Genomic DNA, 13,477 nt, shown 5'->3' on the forward strand with positions numbered 1-13,477 from the left:
GAGGTTGGGGTTAGGCCTTCAACATACCAGTTGGAGGGACACAATTCAGCCTAGAGTAGGGGGTCAGCTTTTTAAAACTAACATGACTGCTCCATAGAGGTATAACTAAAGTACCTAAATTTCTTTAAAATTTTGTAGCTAATAATTACAAGAAGTTGTCAGAATTTGGAATTAGAAATGGGAGCCGGCTTCAAGCAGACGACTTCCTTCAGGACTACACTTTATTGATCAACATCCTTCATAGGTAGGAATTATTAATATTTTAACTATAAGAAATTGTTTGCATATATACACTTAAGATAAGGTGGATGGATAAAAAATCCCTTTCAACCCTACTGTTCATTTGAAACTGCACAGTAGATTTGCTCGAGTTGGCCACAAAATTTCTTGAGGTTTGACCTACAGAAAAACTTGGGTATTCGAAAATAAAAGGGATAGACAAAAAATGTTTAAGGATAACTGTTGTCAAAGGTGGCTGATCAGAAAGAGGGTAGAAGTCCAGGCATTCAAATAGTTATAATCAGAGGTGAGTTCATTTTAATAATTGAAATAGAATAAAAATTTCTATTTTTAAAGATTTACTAGAAGAAAGGAAGACATAACTTCATTTGTGATCTGTAAGAAGAACAAGAGAATATTAAAAATTATTCTGTATAGATTTCTGGGTTATAGATTTTTCTTTTTATTTGATTTTACATTCTTTGAAGCCATTCAAAATAATTGTATCATAGAATATTTGCATATATATGACACAGTTAAAATATAGATGGTCCTCTACTTTGGTCATTTTATCTGTTGAACAAGGTGCAATTTTTGTGCATGCGCATCAGTACTCCTAAACTGCATCCTGACTTGGGACTTTTGGGTACCATCTAACCAACAGCTGTGTCCAGTTGTTTTGCTGGTATCTCCATCTTCATACAAACATACAGTTTGTGTGGTTTAGAAAACATGGTATTTTCTATATTTGGTTTATAAAACAAAATAACAGGAAAAACTGAATGTGAGTTGTTAGAAACAAGTTTCACAAAGTCAGACATTTGAGTCCAAGATAATGCTTGGAATGATCTCTGGCCTCGGTTAGACACCAGCTGGATGTCAGTGGTGTGCTTGAGTTCAGTTGTGAAAGAAAAGACCATGAAAGGACATATACAGTAAAATGGAAATATATCAGATGGTGTCTAAAAGAGGCACAGTTAGGGTTTTTTTATAATCATATATTTTAGCTCTCTGGAACACAATCTCCTTTATAACATGCAAGTCTTTTGTTTGACTTTCATGCATTCCGCTTTCATACATGTTTTTGGAAACACATTACAGTGTACGACCATACCACCCTGAACGCGCCCGATCTCGTCTGGAAACACATTACAAAAGCAGGGTACTGCCTTAAAAATGGGTGGAAACCCAGCATCCATATATCCTAATCCTAAAATACCAAGTTGTTTTTGTCAAGATCAGAGTAGAGTGTCTAGAATCTTTTCACAAAGTAGCTACAGAAATAATGCCCGAGTTACATTGGGCCATAGAGTTTTAGACTCAATGTTCTGTATGGCAGAAAAAAAATTATTTAACTTTTTTTTTTAAACCCTTTTCCTGGACCCTGGCCAGATAGCTCAGTTGGTTAGAGTGTCATCCCAATATACCAAGGTTGTGGGTTCGATCTCTAGTCTGGGCACATAAAGAAGCAACCAGTGAATGCATAAATACATGGAACAACAAATCCATGTTTCTTTTTGTGTGTCTCTTCCTCTCTAATACCAATTTTTTTTGTAAATTAAAAAAATCTCTGATTTGGAGGTACAGTGGTATTACCATTGGAGTTAGATTTTGAATTATCACAAAAATACGTTATGTATAGTCTTGTTTTTATTTTAGCTCTTTGAAAAATCAGAATCCAAATATTGAGTGTGTACATACCATGCACTTGAAGTTGAGGGAACAGTATCTCTCTGGTGTGTCTTTGCTTTGTAAATATTGGTAGCACTGGTCCAGTTTTATCATGTGTGTTCTCTTACAGTGAAGACCTGGGGAAGGATGTTGAATTTGAAGTTGTTGGTGATGCTCCAGAAAAAGTGGGGCCCAAACAAGCTGAAGGTGCTGCCAAAAGCATAACCAATGGCAGTGACGATGGAGCTCAGCCCTCCACGTCCACAGGTGAGTCATGGCCCCAGCCAGCAGGTTGTTAATTACCCAACAAGCAAGACTATCTAACAACAAACTATGATTATTAAATGAACATTGATCATAAAGTAGAAATCCATAGGACCACTAGAGGTATGTATTGCTTTGGCATTGATCGTTTTAATGGAGTTTTGAATGTATGACCCATGAAGCCATTTAAGGCTGGAAACACTTTGTTAGTATTTTGTTAGTGGATTTTTACAACTGGAAATATCAGTGAGTTTACTATTAAATAAAGACCATTCATTCTTAGTAGTAGTAGTGGTAGTAATATTGGATTTTGTATCCCTGTGTTACTTAGGGGTGACAAATCAGTGCATCTGTTTTGAGTGTGCAGGTGAATTAGTGAGTATAGAATTATAGCATTTCACAGTTTTCTCAGAACCAGTATGACTTTGGGGAAATGCGCCAGAGGCTCTTTTTCCTTGGGTTTTCAGTGCTGGTGCTTGGTGCCTTATTGTGCTGGATTTGGGTGTTTACTAACACAAACACAGACCACAAACACCCTCTTCATTCTGTAAGTTGGAAAGTAAAAGTTACCAATTTTTTTACTTGTTTTCATTTCTTTGACCCTGGGTCTTTGGTATTCTTTGGAATGTGTTTCTCGGTTCTGATGTTCTCTAGGGTTTTAAAAATGGACGTTGAGAATATCTAGAGTGTTTGGTCCACTTGTGGACCATGAGTTCATGACCTTTTTTCCCCTCTGAAAAATCCATCGCCCATTGAGGAAAGGACTATGGTAGTTTTTTGTTGGTTTTTTTTTTTTTTTAAGATTTTATTTATTTATTTATCTTTAGAGGGGAAGGAGAGAGGGAGAGAAACATCAATGTATGGTTGCCTTTCATGTATCCCCTGCTGGGAACTGGCCTGCAACCCATGCATGTGCCCTGGCTGGGAATTGAACCATGATCCTCTGGTTTGCAGGCCTGTGCTCAATCCGCTGAGCTACACTAGCCAGGAGGACTATGGTAGTTTTTTAAAAATTATAACTTGAAATATGCATTTATTGATCCTCTATGGGTAGGTTTTTGGAGGTTATAGCACTATGATCAATCCTCTGCTTTTGATTGTATTTCTGGGTGGGGTACAAAACCAACTGTGGTGTAAGGTTAAAGCATGTACTACAGAGCCCCCACTCTGGGTTTGTATCCTGACCTCACCCTCTAGTGTTGTGTGACCTTGGGCAAGTCAGTCTCTTTGTACCTCAGTTTTCTTTTCTGGAAAACGGTTAATAATGTTATCTTCTTTATAGGGTTGTTGTGATGATTAAATGAGTTGTTATATGCAAAGTGCTCAGAACAGTTCCTGGCACGTTGTAAGTGCTATATATATATACATATATATACATTTGTTTTGTTGTTGATGTTGTTTATAATTATTACTGCTACTACCAGTATTAGGAATTATACCTTCCCATTTTCTGTTGGAGAAATAGAAACAAGGAACTGGAATAGGAATATGTAAAGTATAAAGTGAAGGTTCCCTAAGGGTAGTCATTCTTAAGTCTGGTGTATATCTGCAGAATTAGCTTTTCATTTATATGAAATAGTGATGAGCCACTAGTAACTCCCACGCTTTTAACCATGCTTTCATTTTTCTTTCTCTGAAATAAGCACAAGAGCAAGATGATGTTCTCATAGTTGATTCAGATGAAGAAGGTCCTTCAAATAATGCTGATGACGTAAGTGAAGAAGAGAGAAGTCGCAAGAGGAAATTGGATGAGAAAGAGAGTATCAGTACGAAGAGGTCACGCACAGAACAGACAAAAGAGCTCGATGATGTTATAGCATTAGATTGAACAGCCCTGCCTCTCCCAGAACCCTCTTACAGCATTAGGTCATCTGCCCAGATCCAGGTGGTTATGTCCTTTGTTCCAAAGGTAAAGAGTTGACACCAGTGACTTGAAGATGATTCTGCTGCATTTAAAAGCATTCATTTTGCTAGAACTATGAGACACATTGCAGTGTGCTGTTGGGAAAGTAGGAATATAGTTCTAAAACCCTTTGAACAAAGCGTTCATGTAACCAGTCATGAGATGAAACAACAGAATGCATGTTGCCTTTTCAATGTAAATACCCGTAGGTATCATTTAATAGTTTAAAATATTGTGGTTTAGTAAAGTTGATACCTGGTTATAAATATTATGCCTTTATTTTTGGTTAGAAAAAGAATTATTTTTAGCCTAGATCTAACCATTTTCATACTTTTAAACAGATTCAAAAAGTATCAAGTGCTATGCATTGAAACTTGTTTTTAAATATTAATTGGCACTATGTATATTGATGTAAAACAATGTTACTTTACTCAAGTTTTCAGCTTGTACTGCCTGGTATGTCTGTGTAAGAAGCCAATTTTGTGTATTGTTACAGTTTCAGGTTATTTATATTTGATGTTTTGTAAAACTCAAATACAACTATGCTGTACTACGGACCAAATAAATGGCCTCTGCATACTTGTTACACATGCCTGCACAGTTCACCTGTCTGCTGCCTTGTTGGGTTTATCCATTGTGTTTACTGCAGGCATGCAAAATTTTTTCCTTTTAAAGAGATAACTTGTAATGGATGTGATGGTTAAAAGATTTTCACTGTTTGCCACAGATGCATACTTTCTAAAATAAAGCTTTTAATGGCGATGTTGCTTTCTAAACAGTTGGCTTTTTGTTGAGAGCATTTAACATCTTTGGCCAGCCCCACTAACTTATAGCCTTGGATTTGAGGTTGCAGAGGGTGAGAGTCTTGCCTTGATTCTGCATTCTTCTTTGAGTTGTTCCCTCACTTCATCAGAGTTCTTCTTGAGAGCACCAGTCATATTGGGCCCGACTCCAGCCTGCAGATGTGTCCAGAGCAGCTGGATGGATCAGCACTCACACCTCTGCCTGGACCGCAGAGGGCCATTAGGATACCTCCTCACACAGATCTGCCTTGAGTTTTCAGATAACAAACTCAAGAAGCTGCTTCCCCATGCTCGGTCTTTGCCTTTGGATTTTTGGCCACAGTCAACTAAATTTCAAATTGATAACGTACTGTCTCACTTTGTGTAATTCTTAATTGCCACCCAGCTTATCAACTCTTACTCCTTTTTTTTTTGTATCATTTTAAATTCAGCGTATAATGAAAACCTTCAGGAAAATATATTGAACAATACAGCCCTCTGGAGCATACTGCTTAAAGTTTCCAAGATGGATTGACTTCAGCCTTCTGATAGCAACTGCAAGCAGTCTGGCTCCCTGCCCACAATTCTGAGCCTGTGAGGTTCACTTTGCTTTCAGAGTTTTAGGAACTTCGTTTTCCTCCAGAAAAAAAAAATACTTCAATGTCACAGAACTAAGTAACAGATAAAAGAAATATCCTGAAACACCACTTCTCAGAATAATGTTTGGCTAATTGGTTGGTTACTGAGAATCATTGTTCTGAAATTTGAATTCTGAAAAACTCAGAAGTTGCTTTTTGAAATCCTCTTAATTACTTAAACCCTTGACCTGCCTTTTTAGATACAGTTGACAGCATTGTATCTGGCATTCCTGTATATGTTCTTTTTTTCCCATTTGAAAGTACGTGGAAGTGCGTGCCAGTTTGATCTATGGAGGTATGTTTTTATTTTGGCAGAGCAGCATTTCCATTTTTTTTCAACAACTCTATTACTATATATTTTTTCTTCAGCAGTTTCTGTTCATTTTCTACCTGTTTTTAAATAAACTCTATCAGCAAGGCAGGTCTGACTCCAGGGGTCTTGTTCAACTAGACTTAACCAAACCCAAGCCACATCCTCTCCCTGGAGTGCTGAGAGACTTTAGCTCTGGCCTTGTAGTTCTGGTTTTCCCATGTGAGTTGTCTTCTCAGTGGGGGAGCCTGGAGCAGGGCTCCTGAACAGTGTTTCCTCCGCAGCTCCAGCTTCCGGTACAGCCTGGCAAACTATTCTTCCAGCCTAATTGGAACCACTCTGAGGACTGAAGTTGACCAAGACAGTCAGTCCATGGTCCCAAAGATCAATCTGCATTACTGAAGGCTCAAATGAAAGAATTCTTTGTGGTACCACGAGGATAGAGCCTGAATCCTTAATAACTAATCAGGCAAAGACCATCAATGGATGCCAAAATCTTTAGTAAAAGAACCTTCGTTCAGGACTCAAATGCTGTACAGGTAACTTGTGAAAGGAGACAGTCTTGACAATGGACTGATGTCTGGCACTAGTAGTCAAGCGATCAAACCCAGCGTCACTAATGGGACAACCTGATAACATGCTTCCTGATGAAATAAAAACTAAAACGGCATCTAGGCAAAAAAAAACCACCCTGAATCTAAACCAGTATCTAGACTTAAGTTGCAGCTGACAGAAAATAAAGGGGTAAGAGGAACAGATGAAAATTGGAAGCAAATAATGGGACAAGTACAGGATGTAGGTCATTCTAGAACTCAAGTGCAAAATAAATGACTAACAATGCTTGTGACAATTGGAAATTTGAAAATGGGATAAATTAGGTGATAATGGAATTATTTTCTTAGGCATGATAATATTCTTGTAGTTATGTAGGACAGTGTCCTGAAATTGGAAATAAATTAGGGATGAAACTTTGTAATCCAACTCAAATGGCTTGGCAAAAGATATAATACAGGAAGATAAAAGCAAATTAACAGACAATTGGTGGAGCCTGTATACGTTGTTCATTGTACTATCCAACTTTTCTCTGAAAACTCAGCAAAGTGGGGATTTATATATGGTCTGTACTTTCCTTTTGTGCCTATGTGTGACTTTAAAGTTTTGTATTGAGTATATTCTATGATTGAAATCAGAAGGCAATAAAGATTATTAAAAGAAAAAGTTGGCGTGAGAGCGTTACAGTGATTTCTGGGTTCATTGATCAAGTCAGTTTTACTCATCCTTGTTGCTAGGCTGTGACTTAGGAAGAATTCTTTCATTTGAGCCTTCAGAGACTTAGGAAAAGTTAAGTTGTCACTAGTAGATTAATTAGAAGCTGCCAGAAAGCATTTGGTTCATAATAAATGTTCCTGTTACTAAAAGTAGCCCATTGGTGGCACACGTCTTAAGTGTACTTCCCCTATGAAGCATGGGCAAATTTAAGCCCTTACTAATAGCCTTTTTGTTTTAATATACAGAAAAAGAAAACAAAAATAAGCAAACAATCCAGAGAAAAAGGTCGGCAGGTGTTTCTAGTTACTGTGACTTGTAGAGGTGGCAAAGTCCTCCCATTTTTCCTGAGGTCCAGAATCTCCACTGGAGCATTTTGCAGGGGGATATATTTAGAGAAGTATTTTTATAGACACTTTCATGCTGGGAATACATTATTAGCATTCTGCACACAGACGGAACTCCCTCCTGCCCCGCCCCCGGTATCTAATTTTAAAATCCAGCCAAAAATGAGAAATTTTTGAACTGCTCACTGAATCAACTGAGTTGAATTATAGGGCTATGATGCTGCTCTGCAGTTTGGTTGTATTTTGAAGACCATTATCTCCTATTTTTGGAAATTTTGCTGTCTAACTCAACAATCTTGTAAATAATTTAAATCTTGCAACAATGAATGATTTTTACTACATAGGAAAGGTTGTGAGCAAAAATTGTACCAGAATGTCCAATGGACCAAGAAGGCCCGTTGGGCATTAAGAAATCTTCAATTTGGTTTTCAGGAGATTAGTTAGTCTTAGAAAGATACAGACGTGCACACACTGTGCTGCTTGCTTGTTCTATGAACATGTATCCCTGCTCTGTACCATGCTGCACCGCACTTGGGAAATCTCGCCGACTTTGCCAGCCTAGGTGGAAACCTCTGAAAGCTGTGAGACACTACAAGAGCTGGTGCGCAAAAGAAACCCAACTTCTTGCGCCAATAATTGGTGGGAAGGGGGATCTGGGCCCCCCATCCTCTATGTCGCCAAGCTTCCCAGTTAGACCTAGCAACAGCTCCTAGCATCACTGAACCTCATGAACACGAACCCCAAGTTCAAAAGTGTACCTGAACTAGCCATCTGGGCTTCCCAAATAGCTCCCTCCAGGAGACTGCAGACTGGCTGGGCTCTTTGCCTTATACAAAATCCGGGCATAAATTCCCATTCCTGAATGCAGAGTAAGCTCTCAGGATGAGAAAGTGAGGGTCCTTCCAAGATGGCCACTTGCAGGCCCTGGCCAGGTAGGGCGGTTGGTAGAGCATCGTCCTAATACACTAAGGTGGTGTGTTTGACCCCCAGTCACACAGAAGAAGCAACCAATGAAGCATGGGTGAGTGGAATGGGGTTGATGGGGTTCAATGGGGTTGATGTCTCGTTTTAAATAAATAAATAAAGATGGTCAATTGCTTCCTGTAATTGTTGGATCCTAACCCTAATTCTTAGATTGGGGAACCAACCTGTCAACGCTTCAGCTGTCAATGCTTTGACATTGCTGTGCCCTGTGAGAGTCCTAAGGGGGATACCATGGCCAGGGAAGTTGAGCTCGATCTGGTTGAAAGAGCTGGGCCTCAGAAGAGGGACAAGCAAACCTCCAATGGACCGCCTCCCAGTGGTTCAGGCAGAAGATGCGCCCTGGGCCATGGGGCTGTGTGTATATAGGACGGTCGGCCCCTAGGAGCTGTGGTGGGAGAGGTACAAAGTGTGCTTTAGGTGAAAGATTCCTGCTACTCTCCCAGGAAAACTTGCAACGGCAGACTGCTGCTGCTTCAAGGAGGGAAAGGGTGGGTCCAGACAATTCCTCCCTGTGGAGTTCCAAGGCCATTCCCCTTCTGTAGTTAACCGAAGTTATCCAGTCTGACATCTGAGTATGTCCCAAGACTGTAGGAAAACTCTGGAACTGTATCCATAATTGAGGACAGACAGTATAGGGGGCTGATGGAAGCTACATTACAAGGAGCGATTTTAAAGATTTTATTTATCTTTAGAGGGGAAGGGAAGGAGAGAGGGGGAGAAATATCACCGTATGGTTGGTTGCCTCTCGTGCATCCCCTGCTGAGAACTGGCCTGCCACAAAGGTGTGTGCCCTGACTGGGAATCGAACCTCGGTTGTTTGGTTTGTAGGTCCGTGCTCAATTCACCAGCCAGGGCATTAAGCAACTCTTTAAAAAACCCCTCACTGTTAGTGCCCTGACTGGTGTGGCTCAGTTGGGCATCATCCTGCAAAGTGAAGGGTCATTGGTTCAATTTCTGGTCAGGACACATGTCTGGGTTGTGGGTTTGGTTCCCAGTCGGGTTTATATAAGAGACAACTAGTTGATGTTTCTCAATGTTTCTCTCCCTCCCTTCCTCCCTTCCCCTCTCTCTAAAAATAAATAAATAACATTTTTTAAAAATCACCATTACTATGGACAGAGTCTGGGTAGGACAAGCCTCTGCAGCCTTAAAAGGAAAAGATGGTGGGTTCAGGACTTTGGTGTGAGACTACATAGAACATGTTCTGTTCCAGCCTCTGAGTGTATCCATTTGCCTAGACAAAAAACGATTCTGGTTAACTTGCAAGTATGATAGATGGAAAGGTCCAGCAATTTTGTTGTGAAAAAAAATTTTTTTTCTCCAATGGTGAAACCCAGGCAGTGGTAGCTGGAGCCAGCTCCTACTAGCTTTTCCAAGCTGATTACATTAATTTCTTCCCAACTCTACTCAGTGATACCATATCGGTAGTTTAAATTGACCGTGGTGCTATTGGCAAATGCTATAAATAGGACTCCTGATTGGTACAAATCTCCCCCAAAGCACTGATTGTTTTTTTCCAGATTGTATTTATTTATTTTATGTTTAGACAGAGAGGAAGGGAGAGAGAGAGAGAGAGGGAGAGAAACATCAATGTGTAGTTGCCTCCCTCACACCCCCTACTAGGGACCTGGCCCGCAACCCAGGCAGGTGCCCTGATTGGGGGTCCAGCTGGTGACCAGGGGTGGACACTGGTTGTTAAACAATTACCAGCATACCACTGGACCGGGGAAGAAAAGGGCCTGAGAGAGGTGAGCATGGAGAATACCCCTGCGTCAGTGGAGGACAGAGAAGGCATCAGTGGAGGCTGGGCAGTGAGTTCACGGGCAGTGCTTCAAATCCCACAAGTTGGCTCCTGCTCTTTTCTTTCTCCGCGATTATGCTTCACAGACAGAAAAAGCCAGCAAGCTGTGATCAAACACTCAACATGCCCTTAGTGAGGCTACAAAAGAAGGTGAGGTCTGGGACACATTCAGGTAATGTATAGATGAGACCACACAATTTTGAACACTGCTTTGTATCTATTTAGCCTGACAGTGGTATGATTTGCCATACCATTAAATATTTTTAATTTATTTATAAATCATTGCTTAAGCCCTGGCTGGCGTAGCTCAGTGGATTGAGCACGAGCCTGCAAACCAGAGGATCGAGGTTCGATTCCCAGTCAGGGCACATGCCTGGGTTGCAGGCTGGTTCCCTGCAGGCCAACTCCCAGCAGGGGATGCACGAAAGGCAACCATACATTGATGTTTCTCTCCCTCTCTCCTTCCCCTCTAAAGATAAATAAATAAATAAATAAATAAATAAATGATCTAAAAATTAAAAAAAATAAAAAATAAAAAATAAATAAATCATTGCTTAATGCACTTCCCACTTTATGGAAGTACTTTGCTCTAATATTGAACAATTAACATTTTATTTATTTAAAAGAGTTCTGGCCAATTTTATTAAAGACAAATTTTGCATAATTTACTCTTCACCAGTCTGTTTTGTTATGCTTCTAATTACATCAGAATTACCTGGATCAATGACAGCCAGTTGCATGTAATAGTGGAAAATTGTAATGGTGGGAAATCGTAACCCACCCCATTATTATTTTGATATTGCTTCTGTAAATGCTAACTTTGAGTAATGTGTAGCTTGTAGATCAACAGCATGTTTATATAAGAATCATAGAAATTGCCCTGGGTGGTGTAGCTCAGTGGATTGAGTTCGGGCTGGGAACCAAAGGGTCACCAGTTCATGTCCCAGTCAGGGCACATGCCTGGGGTGCAGGCCAGACTCCTAGTATGGGGCACGTGAGAGGCAACCACACATTGATGTTTCTCTCCCTCTCTTTCTCCTTCCCTTCCCCTCTCTCTAAAAATAAATAAATAAAATCTTTTTTTTTAAAAAAAAGAATCCTAGGAACTAACTTGAAAAGATACAGGCTTTGACCTTCAGGCATCCCAGCTCCGGGAGATTTGCTGACCTTCATTCGTGAAGCCAGGACAATGTGACATGAGGATGACTAAACCAGGATGACGCACGCCGGATCACTTGCCTTAGAATGGACTGTGCTCATCTGCACGTAGAGAACTTCTCAACCCTCTCCCTTAATCTCTGTTCTCTCCCTCCTTATAAAAACCTGGGCCTCCACTGGGAGGTGGAGATGGGCTTCCTGACATGAGTCCCCCATCTTCCAGGTGACCGGCATCTGCAAATAAATCACATTCCTTTACATTAGCACCTGCCTCTCGAGTATTGGCTTCCGTAGTGGCTGGCAGCTGGACCTGTATTTTTCAGTTGCATGCATACTCTGTAGTATTTTCTATACACTGTGCCCAAGTCAGTATTACTGTCATGCTTATGATGGACACTAGTTTTGAACCATACGGGGTAATGCTCTAGCTCAGGTTCCCTCAAGGCAGGGTACATATTGTCGAGCATGCCTAGGTTGGATCTGGTCAAAGCTTTGCCTTGTCTGATCATCTTCATAGTCTGCGTGTACCCCAACAGTACTCTCCACTTTCATAACCAGCTGGAGCCTAGAGCTGATTGACTCCTGTGTTTTCATCTTCTTTGCAGCCGCCATTTGTTTGAGACACGGGACGGCCCCCAACCAGGAACGGCCACCACGATGGCCAGAAGTGAGAAAGCAAACTATTTCGGGTTGTTTCTGTTTCTGACTACGGGTTGTTATTGTTATTATTAGAGTAATGTGGTTTAGCTGACCCTGGGCGCTAATATATTGTTTAAATCTTGGAAGCTTTAAATGGGGCCTGTGGGGATTGAACAATTATTCAAGAACTACATTTGAGGGCAGAGAGCTCCTTCTGATCTCCTTTTCAAAAGGCTGGATATCATGGGGTTGTATTGATTACATAAATAATGCAATAAACACTTTCTGCTTACACCAGTACCTGCATTTTGCATTACTTCCATAGAATAGATTCTTTTTTAAAAAAAGATTTTATTTATTTATCTTTAGAGGGGAAAGGAAGGAGAGAAAGAGAGAAGGGCAGAAATATCAATGTGTGGTTGCTTCTCCTGAGTCCCCTGCTGGGAACTGGCCTGCAACCCAGGCATGTGCCCTGACTGGGAATTGAACCGCGATCACGTGGTTCGCAGGCCAGAGGCCGCAGGCCCCAGGCACCGCCCCCCGCCCGGCTCAATCCACTGAGCTACACCAGCCAGGGCCCATAGGTTACATTCTTGGAGCACTACTGCTTATAAGAATTTTCACTTGCGAGGATGTTAATACAACCAAACTGCTTTCTGGCAGGATATACCAACCTACACTCCTACCAGTAAAATAGACGCACGTTTCACCAGTCTTGTCGAAATTTCCATTTTTTAAAAGATTTATTTTTAGAGAGAAGGGAAGAGAGGGAGAAAGAGAGAAACATCAAGGTATGGTTGCCTCTCGCGCGCCCCCTACTGGGGGCCTGGCCCAGAACCCAGGCATGTGCCCTGATTGGGAATCGAATCTACCACCTTTGGTTCACCGGCTGGTGCTCAAACCACTGAGTCACACCAGCCAGGGCAAAATTTCCACTTTTCAAATGGGAGATGATGTGAAATGTGGCATCTCACTGTTATTTAATTTGTTTTTCCTTTCTCAGATAAGTTTTCATTAGATAGCTTCTCTGGATAATTACTCCTCCTGAGCATGAGGGCTGGGAGGTGGTATTGGGATTCTGCAAGCTGACAGGGACTGGGGAGGGGCTGCTGGGTCAGACACTGCCAGCTGAGGGGAATGGGCCACAGCCGACTCCTAGCAACGTTTAGGCCCCACATCCTGGTCATTTCGCACGCGGACAACTTCTAGACCAGGCTCCCTGCTCCCAGAGACACAGCGGGTGCCTTGCTGGAAGTCTCTGGGAGGAGGCTGGGAAAGAGAACTCAGCCACTCAAGGTTGTTTTCCTGGATCCACCAGGTCCTGACAGGTAATGAATGGTTTGCTTCTCTTTCTGACAAGTTGTTTGAAATGTATGACAAGGGCTTTGTAGCTTGTGTGTTTGGGGACAAAGCCCTAGTCACCTCTCTTCCTCCCCCCACACCATGTGGTCCCCAAGGCCCCACCTCATCCCAGGACTTGTGTTGGCCCAAGTGA

General features: G+C 41.3%; 1 protein-coding gene across 1 annotated transcript in view; it reads left to right on the forward strand.

Annotated features, from left to right (window-relative positions):
• UBA2 (ubiquitin like modifier activating enzyme 2) overlaps window positions 1–6,428 on the forward strand; it is a 43,610-nt gene extending 37,182 nt beyond the window's left edge. Inside the window, exons 15-17 of the mRNA XM_037030732.1 lie at window positions 139–244; window positions 2,021–2,157; window positions 3,798–6,428. Coding sequence (XP_036886627.1) covers window positions 139–244; window positions 2,021–2,157; window positions 3,798–3,982 — 428 coding nt within the window. The 3' untranslated portion in view covers window positions 3,983–6,428. The remainder of the gene's footprint in view (window positions 1–138; window positions 245–2,020; window positions 2,158–3,797) is intronic.
• Window positions 6,429–13,477: the final 7,049 nt, after the last annotated feature.

The sequence above is a fragment of the Sturnira hondurensis genome, unplaced genomic scaffold, assembly GCF_014824575.4.
Source record: "Sturnira hondurensis isolate 20B ecotype Veracruz unplaced genomic scaffold, ASM1482457v3 Scaffold0020884, whole genome shotgun sequence".
Lineage (NCBI taxonomy): Eukaryota > Metazoa > Chordata > Mammalia > Chiroptera > Phyllostomidae > Sturnira > Sturnira hondurensis.